Genomic DNA, 23,600 nt, shown 5'->3' with positions numbered 1-23,600 from the left:
TACGTCTCCCCTGAGACTGGGCAAACCTGAAAGTAACATCTTGGATAAACATCTACCCGGTCCTAGTAATACAGTTTTTGTTTTATTTTCCTGATTCCCACAGCTTGCGGTACCTCTACTGTTTGATGCACATCTAGAGTACTTAGTGGTGCAATGCAATCTCTCAAGCCGTTCTAATTTTTAGCACTGCATACATGCACACATTGACATATACATACTATATACAAGTGCAGGCTAAAAACATGACATTATTAATGTTCCTCCGTGGTTTCATGTCTGCAAGCAGTCACTACTTTACTGCTGTGCTTCTGTACTGCTATTCCAGTGAAATGGAAATTATTTGTATTCCATTCTGGTAGAGTGATTGTGCTCCGGGATTAAATGGAAGTAGTTCCTGCAGGAATTAATGGACAGAAATGCTTTCCCTTTAATATTTAGGGAGCAGGCTTATATATGAATACTGACATATAGTAAAGGAAATGCCATATGTACCATCAAGGGAGCAGGCTTATATATGAATACTAACATATAGTAAAGGAAATGCCATATGTACCATCATCTGTAGCCCTGCTGTTTCATTCAGATGCCAACCATTAAAGACTACAGTGTTTTATATAAAAATTAAATAACCCTGAATACGCGCTTTGATGTCTTTAAAAAGCTGGTTTAAATGTCTTGCAATTTTATTGCAAGGTTTACCTCACAGGGACTGTATAACTGAAAGTAAGACTATCCCCAGTCTCTAATGACGTCAAAATGCACAATTCTCCTGCTAAACAGAAATGATCATGGCTGCTTAGAGAGCTTGTTTTTTTAGAACCTGGTAAAAAGATGTCCTCCTCTAAAGTAGTTCAAAAGCCTCAAGCTTTTTCACCTTTTTCCAGCCGCTGTCTCTCTCCTCATTGGACAGATTGATAGCTGCGGGAGGCATTTTAATCAATTAAATCCAGTGACGCGTGGGGCAGGGCAGAGTCCCGCTGTGTATGTCGATGGACGCAGCAGCAGGACACGGGTGCCCCCAGGGAAAGTGGCTTTCTGTTGGGGCACCCGATGAAGGGGGACCCTACAAGAAGAGGATGGGGGCTGCTCTGTGCAAAACGATTGCACAGAGCAGGTAAGTATAGGCAAGTATGTTATTTTTAGAAAAAAATAAAAAATCAAAGGTTTACAGCCACTTTAATAATCTGGTAATGCTGGTGTGTGTCTTGTTGTTTGTTCATTAATTCAGAGGGTAAATAGATGAACATGGTAGGTTACCATGGAAGGTTGGTAACAATTTGTCTCTTACGGCTGACTCACACCACAATTTCTGCATTTCAGATGCATTCCCGCATGCACATTTTAATGCGTCTTTTATACGTTCTTGCGCGTTTTGATGCATTCCAGTGCATCCCCCCCCCTTTTTTTTTCTCTATCTCACTTGAAGATAGTTGAGGACATGTGTGTCCTGGTGTGTTTGTTTTTTATGTGTTTTGCCGCAATCCATATGTGTTCCATACTGTAAAAGATGCAACATGTTCTACTTTTGTTGACTGCCCTGTTATACCCTGCACTGGTGTGAACAAGGACCATTGGAATCCATGTTAATCACCGTCCATGCATTTTTTTGCAGAATAAAAACACACTGGACTGCATCTGGTATGAACTAGCTCTAATGCCTAGTACACACGATAAAATGTGATAAAAAAAATACCACTTTCAGAGTGATCATCCGATAATCTGTTAGTAAACCGCTTTCGAGAGCCGATCACAACAGTTCGTGCAAAATTATCCAAAGGAACAAACACAAACATTTTTTTTTTACGCTAACATAACGTACAGTTATGTACAATCTGTATAGGATTCGTTCATAAAAAATCGGAAGACCGAGACCACGCATGCTCGGAAATGAAAGAATACATTACAATTAGGGATGCACCGAAATGATAATTCTGGGCCGAAACAGAAACCGAAAATTCAGGATGCCCTTGGCCTAAAACCGAAACGGAAAATGACTTTTTTTCCCCCAAATTATTTTAAAATAGTTACAGCCTGTATATAGATGCTCCTGGCACTATATACCTGTCCCATAGCTGTATTATACAGGTATAGTGCCAGGTGGTAGCTAAGTATAGGGAACCGATACACATCATAACACATAATATGTTGTCACTCACTGCTCCCCACAGATAGCAGGTTGACTCTGGTTCTGCTCCTGTCCTTCCTTTTTTTTTCATTCAATAGGTTTTTATTGAGTTTTTACATAAGAAAATATCAGAACAAATATAACAGAAATTCCAGTCTTTCAACAGGTTCCAATGCATGTACACAGATACATGAACTATAACAAAGAGAGATCAGGTATAACCAAAGCATTACAGGTTGTAAAGAGGTATGGCAAGTGAAAAGAGAATAGCACTATATAACTTCAATTTGACATTAGTTATGTTCTTGTTTGGGAGTAGAATGGGAGTGAGAATCTCCACCGTTCCGGACCTAGAACCCTAAGGAGCATTGTCACTAGGTCCGGTCGGAGGGAGCACCCCCACTATCATTATGGTCATTAGGCAGGTATTATTATTTCAAGAGAGTCTTAATGCCTGATTTAGATAGGGCCAGCTTTCCCAGGACTTTTGGAATTTTTTATATGACAGGGAATTGATTGCTAGAGATTTCTCTAGGAGATAATTGTCATTAACAAGAGATATTACCTCAGATAGATTGGGAGTGGTAGTAGATCTCCAATTAGAAAATTTATATATAGAGCCCAGTGCTGTATGCCACTGTTTGAAGGTAAGATTTAGCTTCAGATCTTTCTCCCATTTAAGCATATTTACCGTTTTCTGGGAGGGTATATCACCTGTTAGGATATTATAGAAGGTAGTTATGCCTTCTATAATATCCTAACAGGTGATGATCCTGTCCTTCCTATCCGCAGCGGCCATACAGTAGAAGATGGAGGGAGGAGGTGGGTGGAGCCAGAGAGTCAGTAATGGGCATGGAGGAGGATGAGGAAGATCCTCCTCCACTCTGCATGCTGGGTCCTCTTCTCTGCCTTTCTTTCCTCTTGGGACCGTGACGTCACTGGTTGCTAGACGGCAGGCGGCTGGCGATTCTAGCAACCAGTCTAGCACAGGGCGGGCAAGGAGGTACAAACGGCAGGTCTCAGGAGCCGCAGTGCCGCACCATATAAGTTAAAGTGAAAGCTGCTGCTGCGGCGGCCATTAATTTTCGGCATTATGACCCGTTTTCGGCCGAAATGGGAAAGGCCCATTTTCGGCCGAAAATGTTGGTGCACCACTAATTACAATACAATACAATGCATCACATTACATCACTGCCGAAGTTCTATTCTGTCGTACAAGGATTTTCGTAACTCTAGTACCCTCTGTATTTTCGAAATGAGACTAGCATGCAAAAAAAAAAACTGTTTGTCCGATATTCTTATCATGTGTATGAGGCCTTACACTGGCAGTTTCCTTGTCATCTTATCTGGAATTCCCAAGGAAGTAAATTAAGGAGGACTTTAGCATCCTTCAGAAGGTTACATATATATTCTGTTACTGACGTATGAAAGAGTAAGTTGTGGATCCTACACAAAGCATTCTGTTATTTCTTGTCTCTCTTCTTTGGGGAAAAAAAAACTCAATTACAAATTTTAGATCGTGTTTTGGAAGTCAAATTGACACAATACAGAGTCTGCTCTTTATGGCCAGCTTGCTGTATTTTGGGTCCTGCAAATCCTGGAATTTTAGGTAATAGGTATTTTTACTGACATTCCAGAATGTTTTCCTCACCCCTGTGCCTGTCTTCCTACTTTCTTTGTTGTCTCCCTTTAATCTGATTAATGATAGGGGTGTAATTCTCTGGCATCTATCTTGTTTGCCCTCTGATCTATGTCATGTTACTGAGGGACAACCATATCCCCTTGGTGTGGAAAATCTTAGTGTATGGAGAATAGTAAAGTTCAACAGATTGTGTCATCCAAATATATATAATATATCTTTATACAATGGCTGCTTAAAATTGGATTTGTGTTTTAATTATTTTGTGACGCTTCTTCTAATATTGGACAGCGGTGAGCTAAAATAACCAGGTTTGTAGGAATGGATTTGTATTATAGATTGTCTTTCTTAGATATCACAAAATCCACGTCATTAAAGTAGAAGTTCAGGCAAAACTTAACTAATGCTAAACTTGCTCTCTGCCACATTCTAACTCTTATTTATCTAACCCTGTAAAGAAAAAATGGCTGTACATACCTATTCTGCAGCTAATCTGGTCCGGTCTCCAGCAGCGGATGCTGTGTGCAGGAGAGGATCGATAATGGCTTTGAAATGCCTGGGAAGTGACGTCACCCATAGAGTTACTATGGGGTTTCCGTTGTCAGCTGTCTCTCCTACACCCGCCTCCACATTGAAGCCGCCACTGACAGCTGATGCTGAGACCGGACTGGCTGCAAAATAGATAAGTATAGCGATTTTTGCTTTACAGGGTTAGATAGATTAGCCGTAGAATGTGGCAGAGAGCAGGTTTAGCATTAGTTCATTTTGCCTGAACTTCTACTTTAATGAAATGGATTTTGTGACATCTAACTAATGCTAATAGAACACCTTTGGGATGAATTCTAATGAAGACTACAAGCCAGGCCTTCTCGAAATCTGGAAGAATGGTTAAAAATTCCCATAGACACTCTCCTAAACCTTGTGGACAGTCTTCCCAGAAGAGTTGAATCTAATAGAGCTGCAAAGGGTGGGCCAACTCAATATTAAACCCCATGGACCAAGACTGGGATGCCATTAAAGTTCATGTGTGTGTAAAGGCAGGCGTCCCAATACTTTTGGTAATATAGTGTATCTAGCCGCAACATGCTCGGGTAGCATCAGAGATTGGTCATTTTTTTAGCATGCCTGGCTACTGGTTAGAAGTTCACTTTAGGAACTGGCAAACCATTTTTTATTTAAATGACTGGTTCCATTCTTAACCCTTTCCATACAGAACCTCCCAGACACTACACTGTTGGCCTGTGGTGGCTTTAAGCATATTTTCCATATTTAAAAGAACATGTTGGATTTCTCCAGTGTTGCTCTAGCCAGGCGGCATCTCTTGGCTGCATTAATTAAAAGCAGCTTTGTTTTTCTTCCTGCATGTGTTTATTTTGTAAGCCAGCACAACGCAATATGAAATATGGGGTTTAGCTCCAACTACGACCTGAGCTGGGATTACTGCATAATGTAATGCAGTGAGTTGGGCTTTAGCGGTGCTGCAGGCTGCTAGATGTGTGGATCTTGTTCTACCTTTCTCTGTTTACTGGCTGACACTGTAATAAATAACTGCAGTATTTGTAGCAGAGTTCTGTATGTAGTGCAGGAACGAGCAGATGTTGTAGAGCGAGATCGGGGATTTTCTGTATGCAGGTTTTAAAAATGGAAAAAGGCTCATTCTTGTGTTCTATGTGATGAGAGGTCGGGGTATAAGGTCCATATGATGGGCATTTGGGGTGGAGAACTAGAATCTTGGGGTTTCATTTAATCAGCTAACACTTGTCTTGTTTTCTATGTGATGAGAGGTCGGGGTACAAGGTCCATACGATGGGCATTTGGGGTGGAGAACTAGAATCTTGGGGTTTAATTTAATCGGCTAACACTTGTCTTGTTTTCTATGTGATGAGAGGTCGGGTATAAGGTCCATACGATGGGCATTTGGGGTGGAGAACTAGAATCTTGGGGTTTAATTTAATCGGCTAACACTTGTCTTGTTTTCTATGTGATGAGAGGTCGGGTATAAGGTCCATACGATGGGCATTTGGGGTGGAGAACTAAAATCTTGGGGTTTAATTTAATCAGCTAACACTTGTCTTGTTTTCTATGTGATGAGAGGTCGGGGTATAAGGTCCATACGATGGGCATTTGGGGTTGAGAACTAGAATCTTGGGGTTTCATTTAATCAGCTAACACTATACCCATTTTTAGATTATGCAGCTGGAATTTTTTTTTCTCTTTTTGGATTGCACCAATATCCTATCACTGCAGATTATAAATAACATTTTTTGTTAACGGGCGGCTAAAGTAAATCTGGAAATCAAGACATACGAGAACTGCCATTGGTGGTCTTCTGAGTGTGTTCTTGCTTAGCTGTCTTGCCGATCCTTTGACTTCAGTGCTTTTTGAATCACTGACCTAGAAATGTGCATATCAGGTCCTGATTTCATTTTTTTTAAAACATTACCACCAGCGAGAGCCAGGCCAACAGCTTTTTCAGAATGAAGTCAGCAAGGACAGCCTCTTATGACCAACATCTTTAAAGATAGAACTAAACGTTCATGGTTGGGGAAAAGCTGTCCACATAGGGCTCATTTGCATGGGCACAGAAGGCCATACACCATAAAAAAACAAGTATAGTTCTGCGTCTAGGAGTCGCAGGTGTTGCATACAGCCGTTTGTTAAGTCAATGACAGGCTGCGCCCGTCTGCTGTTAAGCCCCGTACACACGATCAGATTATCGAAAGATCTGTCGTCCGTTTTTTGTGAGATGCTAGTCTGATGTGGAAAGTGAAGAGGTTTTTTTCATACGAATTTTCCCGTACGACAGAATTCTACTTCAGAAGTGATGTCATGTGTTGGATTGCTTTGTATGTGTTCTTTCCTCTCTGAGCATGCCTAGTCTTGCTCTTAAGATTTTTTTCCATCGAAATCTGTACTAATGAGACGAAAATCGGACGTTGTATTACGGACAACAAAAATTTTATAGCCTACACATCAGGTTTTTGTCAGCCGAAAAGTCGGAGTAGGCTGTCGAAAGCACCATACTAACAATCCGAAAATCGGCAGATCGGTCGTCGGACGAAGTTTCCCTTCCGAATTTCTTATCGTGTGTACGGGCCTTTAACCACACATCTGAGCAGTTACATGTATACGTTGAAAAGTCTAGATTGGAGTTGGACTTTAAAGCCTTCCATAACTGTAATCCTGAAAAATGTAGCACGTCTGACCGCCATTTTGGGTCAATTAAGGTTTAAGCTGGCCATACATGCCATCAGCTTTGATGAATCACCTGTCAGCACCAGTCAGCTCAAAAATTTTGATTGAAAAATTGGCCAAGCTGGGTGAAAAATTGTCAGCTGAGCACTAATTGCATTTATTTAAATGCAGTCACTGTTTAGGTATTTAATGGAAAAAAAAAAAAAAATTAACAAATAAAAAAAAAAAAAAATATATATATATATATATATATATATATATATATATATATATATATATATATGGCATATATAATTGCGACGCAAGTCGTACTGTAATTGAATGTTATTAAAAATTACTTTTCCTTTTCTATCTGCAACGCTGTCATTTCTTCAAAATAGAATGCAATATGGCAACCTGGAGGCATTCTGTACACAGTGTACAGAGCGCCCCCCAGAAATGCCATTTTCTGCTTGTGTGATTGGCTTGCTGATTTTCCCAGAAATCTACACTAAGATACAAATAAGATTTTGAGCATCCCCTGTAACAAAAATGTCATTTTTTTGTGAGATACTCCCAAAGGGAAATCATGTCTAAAGGGATGCAGACCCCACCACTTTTCTGATTATAGCCCTGCAAGTGCAGCAGCTGATTGATAATTATAAAACCACTCCCATGCAGATTGTAAGCTCCATGAGCAGGACCCTCTTATTTCTTCTGTATTGAACTCTATTGTAATTGTACTGTTCCCCCTCAAATTGTAAAGCGCCACGTAAACTGTTGGTGGCAATATAAATCCTGTATAATAATTTACTCAGCACATGGACACAGATAAACCACAATTTCTTCAGAATAACAAAAGGTAGAAATCTGCAACAGTTTATTAAAATCCCTGCAATGAGAGTTCATCCAGAGGTGATGTTTTTTTCTCAACAAAAGTGGAGTTACACTTTAGGCAGCTACAGCTGTAGCAGATATTTGAATTTAATAACCAGCAGAGCAGATCCCTCCATCCACACTAAGGGCTCTTTCACACTATGTGTCCGTCGGCGGACTCTGTTTATCTCAGCGGGGGATCGATCCGCCGATCCCCCGCTGAGCAGGAGGATGACAGCTGTTCTCCGCACTGTGTGCGGAGACACAGCTGTCAGTTCCCCATACATCTCTATGGGGGAATCGGATGGGAACGGACCGTCGGTCCGTTCTCATCCGATCCAATCCAATCTGCTGGACGGATGGAAAATAGGGTTTCCATCCGTCCAGATTTGACGGATCGGATGTCAGCGGACATGTCTCCGCTGACATCCGATGCCCCATAGGGATGCATGGGGGGGGCCGTTCAGATCCGCCAAAAAAACTGACAGGCAGATCTGAACGGTCCGCCTGTGTGAAAGAGCCCTAAACAAGAATCTCTTACATTTCTGTCTGTGTATGGCTAGCCTTAGCAGAGGCAGTGTACAATGTTTGAGTTTATTTAATAGGCAGACAGTCCACTGTGTAGGGAAAAGATTCTTTGGCTCCATTTACATATAGGCGTTTTGGATCCCAGGCAGAATTGCCGCAATTCCAAACTATAGAAAGTTGTTGGCCGTCTGATCAATTCCCGTGACTTGCAATGGCACCCCAAACGCAGCACGATTTTGCCACGATTGTCGCACGACAAGTCGCGTTAAAATCGCACAAACGGAATCACGGGACTCCTGACGCCCAAAAGAAGTACAAGAACTTATTTTGAGCTTCAGGTATCCCGCAATTCTATTCGTTAGGCGACAATCGTGGCAAAATTGCGCCGCGTTTGGGGTGCCATTGCAAGTCACGGGAATCGCTTGGGCGTCTCACGACTTGCAATGCTTCGGAATCGTGGGCAGAATTGCGGCAATTCTGCCCACGATCCGAAACGCCTATATGTGAATGGAGCCTTCCTCTGTATCACTTTTTCTTTATCTTCAGATCTGATGACCTCTTAAAAGTTTATTAGTCGTTCTTTTAAATAACCATCGTTGTGATTTAGGTTTATGGTCTCATTAGGGGGATTCTATTATGATTGGTTTGGTTTGGACATTGACTTGATAAAGCATACTGTCCCAGTTTGTGTAGATTGTACAGGACCCATTTCTAAGTTACTGGAGTTTATATGAACATAATCCCATGAGAAGCTATATTTATTACATTTTAGCAAAGGGGTAAATCTCTCTGTAATCCCTTTTTAAAACAGAATTGAAGAAATACAAACATTGCATAGATTCAGATTTCAATGGGAAATTGTGTTTTTATGGAACAAACCCTTGGCTACTGTAGGCAAAGATAAACCTTCTGTGTGTTTGAAGGAAGTCACCTTGAATGGAGCATTATTTTTTAGTTTTTTTCAGGTGTATTTCATAGCCTGTAAGAGGGGGTCCCACCGCCCTGCATTTTCCATTGAATAAAAAAAAAAAAAAAAAATGCCTAAGCTTGACTACACACGTAAAATGCTTAACCACTTCTGGACTGGAAGGTTTTCCCCCAATGACCAGGCCATTTTTTGCGATTCGGCACTGCGTTACTTTAACTGACAATCGCGCGGTTGTGCGACGCTGTACCCAAATAACATTGATGTCTTTTTTTCTTCCCACAAATAGAGCTTTCTTTTTGTGGTATTTGATCACCTCTGCGGTTTTTATTTTTTGCGCTATAAACAAAAAGTTGGGGCAATTATGAAATAAAAAACAATATTTTTCACTTTTCTGCTATATATAACATCCCCAATAAAAAAAAATTAAAAAATCAAATTTTTTCATCATTTTAGGCCAATTTGTATTTTGCTATATATTTTTGGTAAAAAAATCCCAATAAGTGTAGATTGATTGGTTTGCGCAAACGTCATCGTGTCTACAATCTAGGGTAAATATTAATGTGATTTTTATTGTTTTTTAATTATTATTTTTATTAGTAATGGCGGCGATCAGCAATTCTTATCGGGACTGCGACATTGCGGCGGACAGATCGGACACCTAACTGACATTTTTGACACTTTTTGGGGGACCAGTGACATTACTACAGTAATCAGTGCTAAATTATGCACTGTTTCCGTACTAATGACACTGGCATAGAAGGGGTAACACCAGGGTTACCCCTTCCAATTCTGGTGCAGACCAAAAAAAGGGTCCTGTGCGACTTTGGTCTGAATGCGATGCAAATTCAGCCATACAATCTGTATGGCTGAATTCACATCACACAGACATCGCATGTGATTTGCAGAGCAGTGCGCTCTGAATCACATGCAATGTCTGACATCACATATATGTGTGAACCGGCACTAAAAGTCAAGTACAAAGAAAATGAGACAATAAGATTTGTTAAATAATTTGTGGTCTATTCACATGCTGTTTAATGAATACTAGCTGGTTGTTAAGAAGCCGGCACCACTGTTAGTAAATTGACCCCTTAGTGTGAGGTGGAAAAGCTAATGCTGATCGCTATTGGAAAGCTAGTTAGGGGAGTGATAAATCTGGTCATTAGAAAGCAAGATCTTGTGCAGAAAGTGCTCTGTACTGCAATTTACAGTGTTACTAAACCCCCAACCGTGAAATCAGTCTGTAGACGCAGGAAAGCATGCTTTTTATACTCACTGTGGAACCTTAGGGCTTAATCTTCCACATTGAGTAAAAAGGCTGTTTGATCCTGTCTTCTCTGATCCTCCCCTACTTCTGCAGTCCCCAATCCATCTCGGCATGTGCTCAGTTTGGTGTGTGTTGCTAGAGAGTTTTTTTTTTTGTTTTTTTTGTTTTTTTTGTTGTTGTTTGGGAGGGTGCATGTGATCAGCACAGGGCCAATCAGCACTATCCAGACAAATGGTCAGGGGTCCTGCAGCCTCATAGGACAGGCAGAGTAGAATGAAAACTCCTCCTACAAGCTTAAACCAGATACTGATAGAAGTCACAAGACTTCTATATACTGCTGATGAGAAAAGGTATTTATCCATTTATATTTACTAAACTAATTGCATTTCCATGTTCTGTGTACTGGGGGAGACCAGATATAGTGAATGCAGGTTCCTGGGCTTTAAGGTTCCAAAGGGCAGAGTAGTATTATGGAACCTTGGGGGCACTCTGCACATGCTCAGTTTGGTGTGTATTACTAGAGAGTTTTTTTTTGGGGGGGGGGGGGGGAGGGTGCATGGGATCGGCACAGGGCCAATCAGCACCATCCAGACAGAGGGTCAGGAGTCATGCAGCCTTATAGGATATTCAGAGGAGAATGAAAACTCCTCCTACAATCGCTAACCAGTGCTTGGCAGGACACTGATAGTGCTGTGTCTGCTAAAAAAGAAGTAAATACATAAGAGCAGCAGCATCAGTTTGGACCCTAACTCAGAAAGTGAAGATTAGCTACAGAACATCTAGAAGGGTTAAAGCGGTAGTAAACCACTGAGTACATTATGTGAACCTTACCTGAAAGCTAAGCAATTCAGCAGCTTCCATCTTCACCCTTCCTTCAGGGTTTGCGGACTCTGGTTGTGTAAGTGGCTGGAGCCGCAAAGACATCCCCCCCCGTGTATGCCACCGCTTACGGCATAGGACTCTGAATGCAAGGTGCAAGGCCCAGATGGCCCTTCCTTCAGAGCGCATGAGCCGGTGACTTCACTGGCTTGCATGTACGGTAAACATCTTCTAAGCGGTGCACATTTAGGAGATATTTATAGTACCTATAGGTAAGCCTATAGGTAAAAGTCAGAGATAGGGGTTAATTCCCACTTAAATTGTGCCTTCTTGTCTTAAAGTGTTACTAAACCCACAACAGTAAAATAAGTTTGTATATGCAGTAAAGCATGCTTGTTATACTCAGGGTAGAACCCAAGGGGTTAATCCCCTGCATTGTGTAAAAAAGTTGTTTGAGCATGGCTTCTCTGATCCTCCCCTCCTTCCACTGTCCACAATCCATCTCCTGAGAGTACAGAGCCTTTGGAGTCACTCTGCACATGCTCAGTTTGGTGTGCATTACTAGAGAGGTTTTTCCCTTTTCCTTGGGAGGGTGCATGTGATCAGCACAGGGCCAATCGGCACTGTCCAGACAGAGGGGCAGGGGTCCTGCAGCCTTTTAGGACAGGCAGAGTAGAATGAAAACTCCTCCTACAAGCTTTAACCAGACACTGATGGAAGTCACAAGGCTGCTATATACTGCTGATGAGAAAAGGTATTTAGTAGCTTATATTTACTAAAATAATTGCATTTCCATGTTCTGTGTACTGTGGGCAGAGCCGTGAAAAGGGGTGGGCAGGAGGGACGGTTGCCCTGGCGCAATGGTTTATTGCAGGGATGGGGGGGGGGGGGCGCCTTGACCCTAACCCTAAGGGAAGGGGGGGGGCGCAGTTTGGCATCCTTGCCCTGGGCACTGGATGACCTTGTCTGTGGGAGACCAGTTATAGTGAATGCAGGCTCATGGGTTTAGTAAGACTTTAAGTCATACACTCACATGTCTGTATTCGTTTCGGTAAATACTATTTAAAGTAATTCTGTACCACCACTGCCTACACATCTTGAGAAAGACGGAGTGAGTTCTCTTGAAACATTGACAATAAAAAGCTTTTCCTTTGATTTATCTCCTCTGCAAGACCTGTGATTGCCTCTATACCGGTTTTGGATTTGTATGGAGATTTCTTTGTGGGGGGCACCTGGGCATTAACCTTACACATTGACTGCAGTGGCTACCCATGGGACTGCCTACACATTATTGATATTTACTATACATCTTGCCCTGAATGAGTCATTCGCACAATGGCCAAGGTCATCTTCTGTCACATGAATGACCCATTCAGCTTTCAACATCAACAATGTATAGGCTGAGGCTGCTGTGCAGATGCAGAATCACCTTGTCCTTCATTCATTCATGCAGAATGTTTACATCTCAGACCTGAATTCCCTAGGCTGCGGAGCGTATAGGACATTTATGCTGTAGGCGTGTAAACCTTTGCACAAGCAAACGGAGTAAAATACACCCAAAATAAGACTGCGGATGCTGAATTTTCTTTGGTTTTGTTTATGCAGATAAATGCTATGGACCAAAATGGAGCCGTGTGAATGGCCCGTAACATACAATACCTCTGTATTCAGATCTGAACAGAGAATGTTGTATGTCCTCACTATCTTATCCTATTGAAGCACCTGTTTTAGGGGATGCCTGCAGTCTGTAGACTTCTTGTAAAAGCCACGAGCCAATATGATTTCTGGGAAATGCTTTCAGGTTGTCCTATTGCAAAAAAAAAGGTGACATTTTGAATTTTTTTCAGTTTCAGAAAAATCACGATGAATGATGATTGAAATGGAAAGGTAATTTTTAAAGGGGTATGTTTGGGCAAAAAAAAATAAAGAATGTGCCACACATCTCTAAAAAAAACTTTAACTTTTTATGAAAAAAAAAAAAAAACATCCTGCAAGTAGATAAATAACTGTCAATCCTGTCAGAGATCCTGTGAGCTCCTAACTCCCTTTAGTGAGCTGATAAGGATGCCATTGTTGCACTGAATCTCCCAGCAGCTTTGTCTTCTACTGGGCTACAAAACAACCAGCGGTGGCGGCGCGGCATCTACTCAGCCCCTTCGGCGCATCTCCTCGGGTCCTCCCGCTCACGCCTCCTCCTCGGCCAATGGCATGGGGTTTGCCTTGCGGCCAATCAGGAATCGGGTAGTAGACCCGCTCCCTGATTGGCCGTGAGGAGGATCCGTGTGACAATAGCGAATTTACATTCGCTATTGTCACACAATGGGTGGAGTCGGGGCGCACTGCACTGTGCCCGGGGTCCACCCTTTGCATCGGCCTACTAGAGCCTCTGCCTCTAATCAGGTGATGCAAAAAAAAAAAAAAAGCCCCATTGAACTCCATGCGTCCGGCGCCCCTGCATGCAGATTAGGTGGCCGGATGCATGGATAGGGGGGGCAGCACCCCTGCGCCCCCAACACACCAGCCGCCACTGAAAACACCCACCCCCCCACACACACACCTCCAGCAATCTATGTAACATAATGTGGAGGTGTTCTATAGTCCAGCAGAAGACAGTTCAGGAAAGGCTGACAACATGGCTTGGGATTTCAGTGCTGCAGAGGCAATGTTGTCGACTCTCTACATGAAGTTAGGAGCTCACTGGATTTCTAGAAGGATCAGGTGTTGCGGTGTTAAAAAAAAAAAAAAAACAAAACATGGGAAATGTGCTTGTATTGTGGAGGTGTTCTAATTTTTTCCACAGACCTACACATTAAAGAGGAGTTCCACCCCCATGAAAAAGAACTGTAGCTGCTGACTTTTAAATATTAGAACTTACCTGTCCAGGGTTCCCATGATGTTGGCACCCGAAGCCGATTTTCGTATCAGCTCTCGGGTGCTGCCGCCGCCATTCATGGTAAGGGAACCCGGCAGTGAGGCCTTTCAGCTTCATAGCTTGTACCCTACTGCGCATGCTCAAAGTAAGCTGCGCTTTGTAATTAGCCCGGCAGCAGAGGAAAAAGGAAGAGGCCGAACTTCCAAGGGACAGCGCCGCGGCGCTGTCTCCCAGAAGTGGGGAAGTTGTACCTGTCAAAAACAGGTACCCGTTCCCCCCCTCCCCCCTGAAAGGTGCCAAATGTGGCACTGGAGGGGGGGGGGGGAGCAAATAAGCAGAGCACATGCGCCACTGGTGTCAGCGGCTGCATGCAGGGTGAAGATCTCCTAAACCGTGCAGGTTTACGAGATATTAATTTTACCTACGGGTAAGCCTTTATTATAGGCTTACCTGTAGGTAAAAATTAAAAGCGAAGTATACTACCGCTTTAAGAAGAATTATACAAAAATATGATTAGTTAAACCCACAAGTGCTTTTTTTTTTTTTTACAAATACTATTCCTTTTTACTGGCTTTTGACATATACCTATTTAGCAATGTAGAAATTGGATGAAAGGTTTAGCACTATTGAAAGATAAAAAGTACATTTTACATACAGCTATAAAGATCAGACCAAAATTAGGGACACATATGGAAGAAAGAGGGACAGAGGGACTTTGTTCTAAATCAAGGACAGTCCCTCTCAATAAGGGACAGTTGGGAGCTATGGGTTTGTACACATCAAATTAAACTAATTTGCAAACATGGTGCACAGGATCTGCACTGGAATATACATTATATACACAGTATAGGTATTGTGCATTCTGTAGGGGAAGGAGAATGCTGCTGTAGGTGGATGATGGAGATTTCTGTTCTCTAATCAAAGTGGGAAAGGCTGATCTTCCATATTGAAGGGGAGGGCTGTGTGTAATGTTTAGTGAGGGGTGATGTAAGGTAGGGGGGCTCAGGTGCACTTGGTGGGTTTAGTCCTTGCAGATGCAGTAATGGGCACTGTGGCAGCTAATTTACAATGGCAGATCACTGTGCAGAGGCCAGGCTATCTCCCTTATGTCAGAGTGACTGTCACAGAGATACATGGGTAACTTAACCCCGTCCATCCTGGAGCACATTGGAATCCTTTCTAGCATATGTGACTTGATGTGTTTAGAAATACATGCTGCACTCACACCTTCTTCCATCTGTATGCTCTGTACTCAGCTTTGTTAGCTTTCTGCGTTATTTTTGCTTTTTCATTGCCTCCTGTGCAGCTGAATTTATGAAACTAATAAAACCCCCTTATGTAGGTTACCGTGTCTTCAGGCTAAATTCAGGTTTTCAGAACATGAGCGGTGAGGGGAAAAGTAAAATCAAGGTGAACAATGAAAGGGATAACATATTAGGTAATGCAGCGATGCCATGGGTAAATATGACAGATGTGTGAGCGATTTACCAAGATGTCATAACTGAGAGCATACAGAGGCATCACCATACATAGAAATATGCAGATTATTCTGTATAAAATGTTTCTGAATTTTCTGCTTTTTTCAGTAATGGAGACCAAAGAATTGTGCAGTTTTCTAAACAATGGAAACTACACTGCCCGGCCCAACAAAAAAGTCGCTACCAAAAAAAAGGTCACACTAATATTTCGTTGGACCGCCTTTAGCTTTGATTACGGCACGCATTCGCTGTGGCATTGTTTCAATAAGCTTCTGCAATGTCACAAGATTTATTTCCATCCAGTGTTGCATTCATTTTTCACCAAGATCTTGTATTGATGATGGGAGAGTTGGACCACTACGCGAAGCCTTCTCCAGCACAACCCAAAGATTCTCAATGGGGTTGCGTTCTGGACTCTGTGGTGGCCAATCCATGCGTGAAAATGATGTCTCCTGTTCCCTGAGCCACTCATTCACAATTTGAGCCCAATGAATCCTGGCATTATCATCTTGGAATACGCCCATGCCATCAGGGAAGAAAAAATCTATTGATGGAATAACCTGGTCATTCAGTATATTCAGGTAGTCAGCTGACCTCATTCTTTGGGCCATGCAGTAGCTATCCAATAGTATACTTACTGCATGCTTAGTTTAGTTAGTTGCTTAGTTATTTTGAGGTGGCGACTTTTTTTTTTTTTTGGCTGGGCTGTGTATAATGTCAGAGCTTGATTTCTTAGATTGTAAGCTCTAATGAGCAGGGCCCTCTGATTCCTACTGTATTAAAGTGTATTGTAGTTGTACTGTCTACCCTCAAGTTGTAAAGTGCTGCGTAAACTGTCGGCGCTATATAAATCCTATATAATAATAATAATAATAATTATTTACTAAAGGAAAATATACTGTGCACTGGAAGTGCACAGACTATTTGCCTCTCTCAACCTCAACCTCTTTCTCTGTGTGTATATGTGTGTGTGTATATATATATATATATATATATATATATATATATATACTGTATGTATGAATTGTCACGTTATAAGGCCTCTTGCACATGATACTCTTGTTTGAGCATCTACTTTTTCTGACTTTTTTTTTTCCTATGTGTTTGCGCATATTTTCACGCATATGCGTTCACTCAATTTCAAGTGCATTTTCACGCAAATGCGTGAAAACTTATTCTCGCATTCTTGTTCTGCACAATATGTTAATGGGCATTTGCGCACAATCATGCGTATTTGCGTGCATTCGGGTGCATGAGTCGTAAATTACTGATAAAAAATGCAGATTTTTCTATTTATATATTTTTTTTTACTGAAGAATGCACAGCGCTCATTTACACATACGTGTGCATGGACACATTACAATTAATGGGCTGTATTTTAGCTCAGTAAAAAAAAAAAGCTGTACTGAGCTTTTTCAAGCTGCAGCGTGCAAGAGGCCTAATGTTTATGACGTCATAATTAGGCAGTTTGACTCATTAAATAAGCCCAATGGCAGAATGTATATCAGTGGTGGGGAGCAGCAGTAGCGGAGTCAGTTGAGGATGGAAAAGAGGCTTCCTCTGCCAGGACTAGGCTTCTTGTCTACCATATGGAAAACCTGGCATAGATTTTTTGAAGTGGCATTTATTATACACCTGAGAAGGAAATGAAGGGACTTGGATGTTGAAATGTATGTATTTCCTTGAAATGCAAGGTTCTTGTTGTGGCCCCTCTCTTTAAGTGTGTGTATATATATATATTAGGGATCGATCGACTATCGGAAAAGCCGATATATCAAGGGCCGATCTGCACTTTCCCCGATATGTCGGAATCGGCCCCTGAGGTTACCGATATTGCTGATATTTCGGGAAAGTGCTTATCCCGGAGTAATGCCTGCAGATAGAGACATCACCTCGGTATCGGCGTCCATAGTCCCTGAGGTTACCAATATTGCCGATATTTCGGGAAAGTGCTTTTTTCCCAGAGTGATGCCTGCAGCTGGAGGCACCACCCCGTTACCGGTGTCCATAGCAGACGGTCAGCTGTCTTGTAATGACAATTGATGCGGCTGAGAAGCCGCACGGCTGTCATTACAAGGAGCAGGAGAGGACGTTCCCCCCCCCGCCGTCTTTTGTGGCTCGCCCGGGTCTACCGTCATACCGGGAGACCCGGGCATCCTACCTGCACGGCCGCTGAAGACCCAATCAAAGCCGCATTCGGCTCTCCATGTAAAAACCAGGAAGTGATGTCATGACATCACTTCTGGGTAGTCGGCGCCAAATTAAAAAAAATGACAGCATTCCAAATAACCAAACTTGGCGTTTTGAATGCTTTTAAATGCAGAGGAGGGGTTTGGGGTCTTTTAGACCCCCAGATCCTTCCATAAGAGTACCTGTAAAAAAAAACAAAAAAAATAAAAAAATTGTTTTTTTAAATGTCCGAATATATCGGCAGACAACGGCCGATACCGATATGCGATGACCAAAATATCGGTATCGGCAATAATAAAAACGATATTGGTCGATCACTAACACACACACACTATACTGTATATATTGCAATTTTGTTTACAGATCTACATGGCTAACCACATAGAATGTTGGGATATATTCAGTCTTGGTTTTATGGGTGGTTTCAAGTAGTGCTATTAAAATTGCCTCCAAACAACTCCAGGGAGTAGCAATTGATCACTCACTAATGAAACAAATAGCTCCCTGTAGTATAATGTACATTGTAGCATATATTGTGAGTGATTAATTGCCCAGAACTGGAGAATTGTGCTTTTTCTTTTGGTCCCTACTACATGCTACTACTATGTTTCTCACACAATAGGGAACCAAGGTTTGATTGATAGTCTTCATGTGCACTAGCAGCTCCTGGCAACTGGCAACTCCAAAGCTCCAAAACGTAACTCCATAAAAGCCTATGTGTCCATTTACACATAGGCTTTTAGCTGAGTTTGGGAGCTGCCACGTTTAGGTGAGGGTGAGCCTTCCTCTTCTTAATGCGGAAGAATCGCGTTCAGGATAGAAACGTTTTGACCGCCAGCCACGGAAAAACGCGGTTTGAATTTTTGCTGCGTGTAACATTTTCCCGCAGCCGCAGGGTTGTTTCTCAACCTTTTTTCAGTCAAGGCACCCTTTCAAAATTATGGACAATCTTGAGGCACTCTTTAAAATTATGGACAGTCTAGAGGCACCCCCATTCTAAAATGTAAAAACTATTCTAATAGTTTTACATAATGCAGCAACTTCCACAAGTCCAAGTAGGACATCTAACGTTAGAGGTGATTTATTCTTCCAAAGTAAATACACTTTTTCACACTGGTACAGACTAGTATTACAATGTTTCTCTTCTCCCTCAGTTTTTATCAATCACTCAGCTAACGTGACCCTTATGCCCCATACACACGTACCGATTGTCTGCCGTAAATATTAGGCCGACGACCGATCGGCCGATTGTAGGCTTGTTAGTATGATGCTTCCAACAGCCGACAGCGCATTTTCGGCCAAACAGAATCTGTCGTGCAGGCATTAAAATTTTTGTTGGCCAACACCAGAACGGCCGATTGTTCGCCAGTCAGTACAGATTTCGGCCGACAGACAGCAGATTTGCAAGACTGGGCATGCTCAGAAAAGAAAAAAGACAAGGAAAGTTAACCATCACATGACATCACTTCTGCAGTCGGCTGTTGTTGGCCGTCAAAATTCGTGTGCTGTCTTTTGCAGTTTTCAACAGACACGACAGCCCTGGACAAAAGACTGCCGATCAGTACGTGTGTACAAGGCTTTAATCTCCATTCACACTGGTACGACTTGTCAGGCGACTTGGTCAGCCTGACAAGTCACGCACCTTTGCGGTCCATTGACTGCTACAGGAACCGTTCTAATAGGAGCGACACAAGTTGCTCCGACTTAGAAAAAGGGTCCTGTACTACTTCGGGGTGACCTGGAGCGACTTGCATAGACATTCATTTTATGAAGTCCGCATGGAGCAGACAATCCTGTGTATGTTCTATAGGGATGGAGTAGATGGTCCTGTGTATGTTCTATAGTACAGAAGTATAGGGATGGAGGAGATTGGCTTTGTACTGCGCTGTGGAAGATGTTGGCGCTATATAGATTTTCCTATGGGGATGGAGCAGACAATCCTGTGTATGTTCTATGGGGATGGAGGGAGATGATCCTGTGTATGTTCTATGGGGATGGAGGGAGATGATCCTGTGTATGTTCTATGGGGATGGAGGAGATGGTCCTGTGTATGTTGTATGGGGATGGAGGAGATGGTCCTGTGAATGTTCTATGGGGATGGAGGAGATGGTCCCCAGTGTATGTTCTATGGGGATGGAGGAGATGGTCCTGTGTATGTTCTATGGGGATGGAGGAGATGGTCCTGTGTAAGTTGTATAGGGATGGAGGAGATGGTCCTGTGTATGTTCTATGGGGATGGAGGAGATGGTCCTGTGTATGTTCTATGGGGATGGAGGAGATGGTTCTGTGTATGTTCTATGGGGATGGAGGAGATGGTCCTGTGTATGTTCTATGGGGATGGAGGAGATGGTTCTGTGTATGTTCTATGGGGATGGAGGAGATGGTCCTGTGTATGTTCTATGGGGATGGAGGAGATGGTCCTGTGTATGTTCTATGGGGGTGGAGGAGATGGTCCTGTGTATGTTCTATGGGGGTGGAGGAGATGGTCCTGTGTATGTTCTATGGGGATGGAGGAGATGGTCCTGTGTATGTTCTATGGGGATGGAGGAGATGGTCCTGTGTATGTTCTATGGGGATGGAGGAGATGGTTCTGTGTATGTTCTATGGGGATGGAGGAGATGGTCCTGTGTATGTTCTATGGGGATGGAGGAGATGGTCCTGTGAATGTTCTATGGGGATGGAGGGAGATGTTTCTCTGTATGTTCTATGGGGATGGTCCTGTGTATGTTCTATGGTACAGAAGTATAGGGATGGAGGAGATTGCCATTGTACTGCACTGTGGAAGATGTTGGCGCTATATAGACATTGGTATTGGTAGAATGGGGAAGGCTCCTGCTGTCCTTGTATTGTACATCGCACGGTTAGTGTTGTCACTACTCGGTGCAGTAGAATGGGGATGTCGGGTGTACAGATAATGGGGGTGTCGATCCCCTGACACAGCCGGGTGTGATCGCTGTGGATCGGGGGATGGTGGGGGGAGGAGCTGACAGACACGATGTGATTGTATTGTAGTCGGCTGTGTCTCCTCCCATTCCCCTCCCTCTGTCCATGTCTCCGCCCTCCCTCCTCGATATCTCCTCCCCCTCCCAGTCTCCGGGTGTCCGCCCCTCTCCAGTGTCAGTCTCCTGCGGGCTCCGCTCGCTGCTCTCCCCGCTCCTCATGCCGTTCCCATCGGAGCCGTCCCCGGCTCGGTTCTCGGGGTCCAGCCGACATCTCGGGGTGCTGAGAGGCGCGGAGAGGGGGTGAAGCTCCCCGGCACCCCTCCTTCCTTCTGCAGCAAGACCTGCGCCACCCCCCCTCCCCTTCCCATGTATCTGCTGGACCCCGCACCCCCCCAGATGGAGCGGGGGACCCCCCAGAGGAAGACTGTGTACCGGATCTCCCTGACCCTGGTGAAGAAGGAGCTGGTGTCAGGGGAGAGCCGGCTTGAGCGATGTCCGGAGGAGGAGGAGGGCTCCGGGGGAGGAGGAGGAGAGGAGACCGATTCCTTCCCCCCGCACCCCGGACTACGGAATTTCAGGACCCGCAGTACCGGACAGCTGGAACTGGGCCGCCTCCGACTCAGCCGATCCCGAGAGCCCCCCGAGGAGGAGAAGAAGAAGGGGATCCCCCCTTGGGAAGGGAGGAGGAGAACCCCCCCAGAGGAGGAGAAGAAGGGGATCCCCCCACCAGAGGAGGAGAGGACTCCCCCAGAGCCCAGCCTCCCCCCATCCCCCCCCTGGGATAAGAGACCCCCCAACCTCCTGCGGAGAAGCTTCAGCTTCAGGCACTGGAATGGGGAGCTGCTGAGGATCCGGAGTCTGACCCGGGACAAGCACCATAGCAGCTCCAGCTGTCTCAGCCCCTCTCCCAGGCCAGGGGAGACCCCCATGTCCATCCTGACCCCCACTGACCCCACCGACAAGAGGAACACCCTGGATGTGGGGGAGGTGCTGAATAAGAGCGACCCCCTCAGCGACCTGGAGAGGTGGGAGCGCAGCAAGAGCAAGAACCGGACCCTGGACAACAGCGACCTCACCAAGCTGTCCGAGCAGATGGAGATGGACAGGAGAGGACAGGAGAGGAGGCTGCTCAGGTTCTTCAGTGGGATCTTCTCCAGAAAGGACGGGGCCCCTGTGTCATTCGTTGGGCCCGGGGGCCGCTCACCTAGAACCGGACTTTCCAGGTCCAGGGGTTACTTCAGCAGCCTCAAAAGACCCGCCGCTGACAACATCCAGTCCAGCTCCGAGAGCGTCAATGGATCCCCCTACAAAGGTGCTTTATACCCCCCTGTGCATCTGAGGGCCCAGCTATAAGAAATAAGCGGACCTGTCTGGGAGCACACTGACATCTTTGTGACAGGGTGACGGTTGGGAGTCCAGGTGTCTTCCTTCACAACCCCTGTGTGCCTGACAGGTGTTGTATTCCAGGTGATGAGGGGGAGGGAGGGGGCAATGGTGGATCTGCAGCATACAGGAGAACACATGGTCTGTCCTACCAGAGGAGAGGAGTCATGGTGGGTTGAGTTCATGTCATGGTAGGAGAGGCACTACTTTGGATCTCTCCTCTTACCCTCACAGGCTCATACGTGATCTGCTACTTCACCAGGGTCCGGAGGAATCCCGGGAACCTTCACAGATTGTAGGGGTTCCTTGACTAGTGAGCATTGGTGGACTGACCTCCTGTCTACACTGACAACCAACTACGGGGGGATTTTCCTCTTACTGTCAATGTAAGGGGCAATTTTTCCTCTGACCATTGAGGGAAGGGGCAATTTTGTCTCTGGCCGTTGAGGGAAGGGGCAATTTTTTCCTTTGACCATTGAGGGAAGGGGCACTTTTTTCCTTTGACCATTGAGGGAAGGGGCAATTTTTCCTCTGACCATTGAGGGAAGGGGCATCTTTTCCTCTGACCATTGAGGAAAGGGGCGTTTTTCCTCTGACCATTGAGGGAAGGGGCGTTTTTCCTCTGACCATTGAGGGAAGGTGCAATTTTTCCTCTGACCATTGAGGGAAGGGGCAATTTTTCTTCTGGCCATTGAGGGAAGGGGCAATTTTTCTTCTGGCCATTGAGGGAAGGGGCAATTTTTCTAATGGCCATTGAGGGAAGAGGCAGTTTTTCCTCTGACCATTGAGGGGAGGGGCAATTTTTCCTCTGACCATTGAGGGAAGGAACAATTTTTTTCCTCTGACCATTGAGGGAAGGGGCAAGTTTTCCTCTGACCATTGATGGAAGGGGCAAGTTTTCTTCTGACCATTGAGGGAAGGGGCAAGTTTTCTTGTGACCATTAGTGTAGAGCAGCTTTTCTCAAGCTTTTCAATACAGAGTAACCCTTGAAAAAGTTTCTGTTCTCAGGGAACCCCTACTAAAAATGACTCTTCTGTACACCTCATGATACATTCGTGTAGATTTCTCCTTACACTTGTGGTCATTGGGAAGAATTACCCCCTTACAGATAGATAAAACAGATCAATGGAGGAGATTTACTACCATGCACAGCTGCCCCACATTCTGTGTACCCCAGTTTTAGTAAATCTTCCCCATGGTGTCAGTGGAAACGTATCGGAGAGGCAGAAATTGCTCAAAGGAACCCCTAGCAACCTCTGGAGAAACCCTGGAGTGGAGGGACCATTTGTAATGGGGAGATTTCTTTCTACAACTCATTGATAATAGTATTAGATCATAGAATCATTTTAGCACAGGTTCTCCAGAGAAAGTTATTTCA

The 23,600-nt window shown here is 44.1% G+C and overlaps 1 protein-coding gene across 7 annotated transcripts in view; it reads left to right on the top strand.

The window, feature by feature from the left end:
- Positions 1 to 23,600, top strand: part of AGAP1 (ArfGAP with GTPase domain, ankyrin repeat and PH domain 1) — a 627,710-nt gene that overhangs the window by 243,385 nt on the left and 360,725 nt on the right. For 4 of the 7 annotated variants that reach the window (XM_082260663.1, XM_082260661.1, XM_082260662.1 and 1 more), the window contains exon 1: positions 20,990 to 22,150. The exons of the other annotated variants lie outside the window; for them this stretch is intronic. In XM_082260663.1, coding sequence (XP_082116789.1) covers positions 21,205 to 22,150 — 946 coding nt within the window. In that variant the 5' untranslated portion in view covers positions 20,990 to 21,204. Of the gene's footprint in view, positions 1 to 20,989; positions 22,151 to 23,600 lie in introns of those variants that run through there. 7 annotated transcript variants of the gene reach the window in all.

Source organism: Pelophylax lessonae (assembly GCF_965119305.1).
Source record: "Pelophylax lessonae genome assembly, chromosome: 6".
Lineage (NCBI taxonomy): Eukaryota > Metazoa > Chordata > Amphibia > Anura > Ranidae > Pelophylax > Pelophylax lessonae.
Note: the sequence above shows the minus strand (reverse complement) of the source record. Positions and strands in the feature narration are given on the sequence as shown.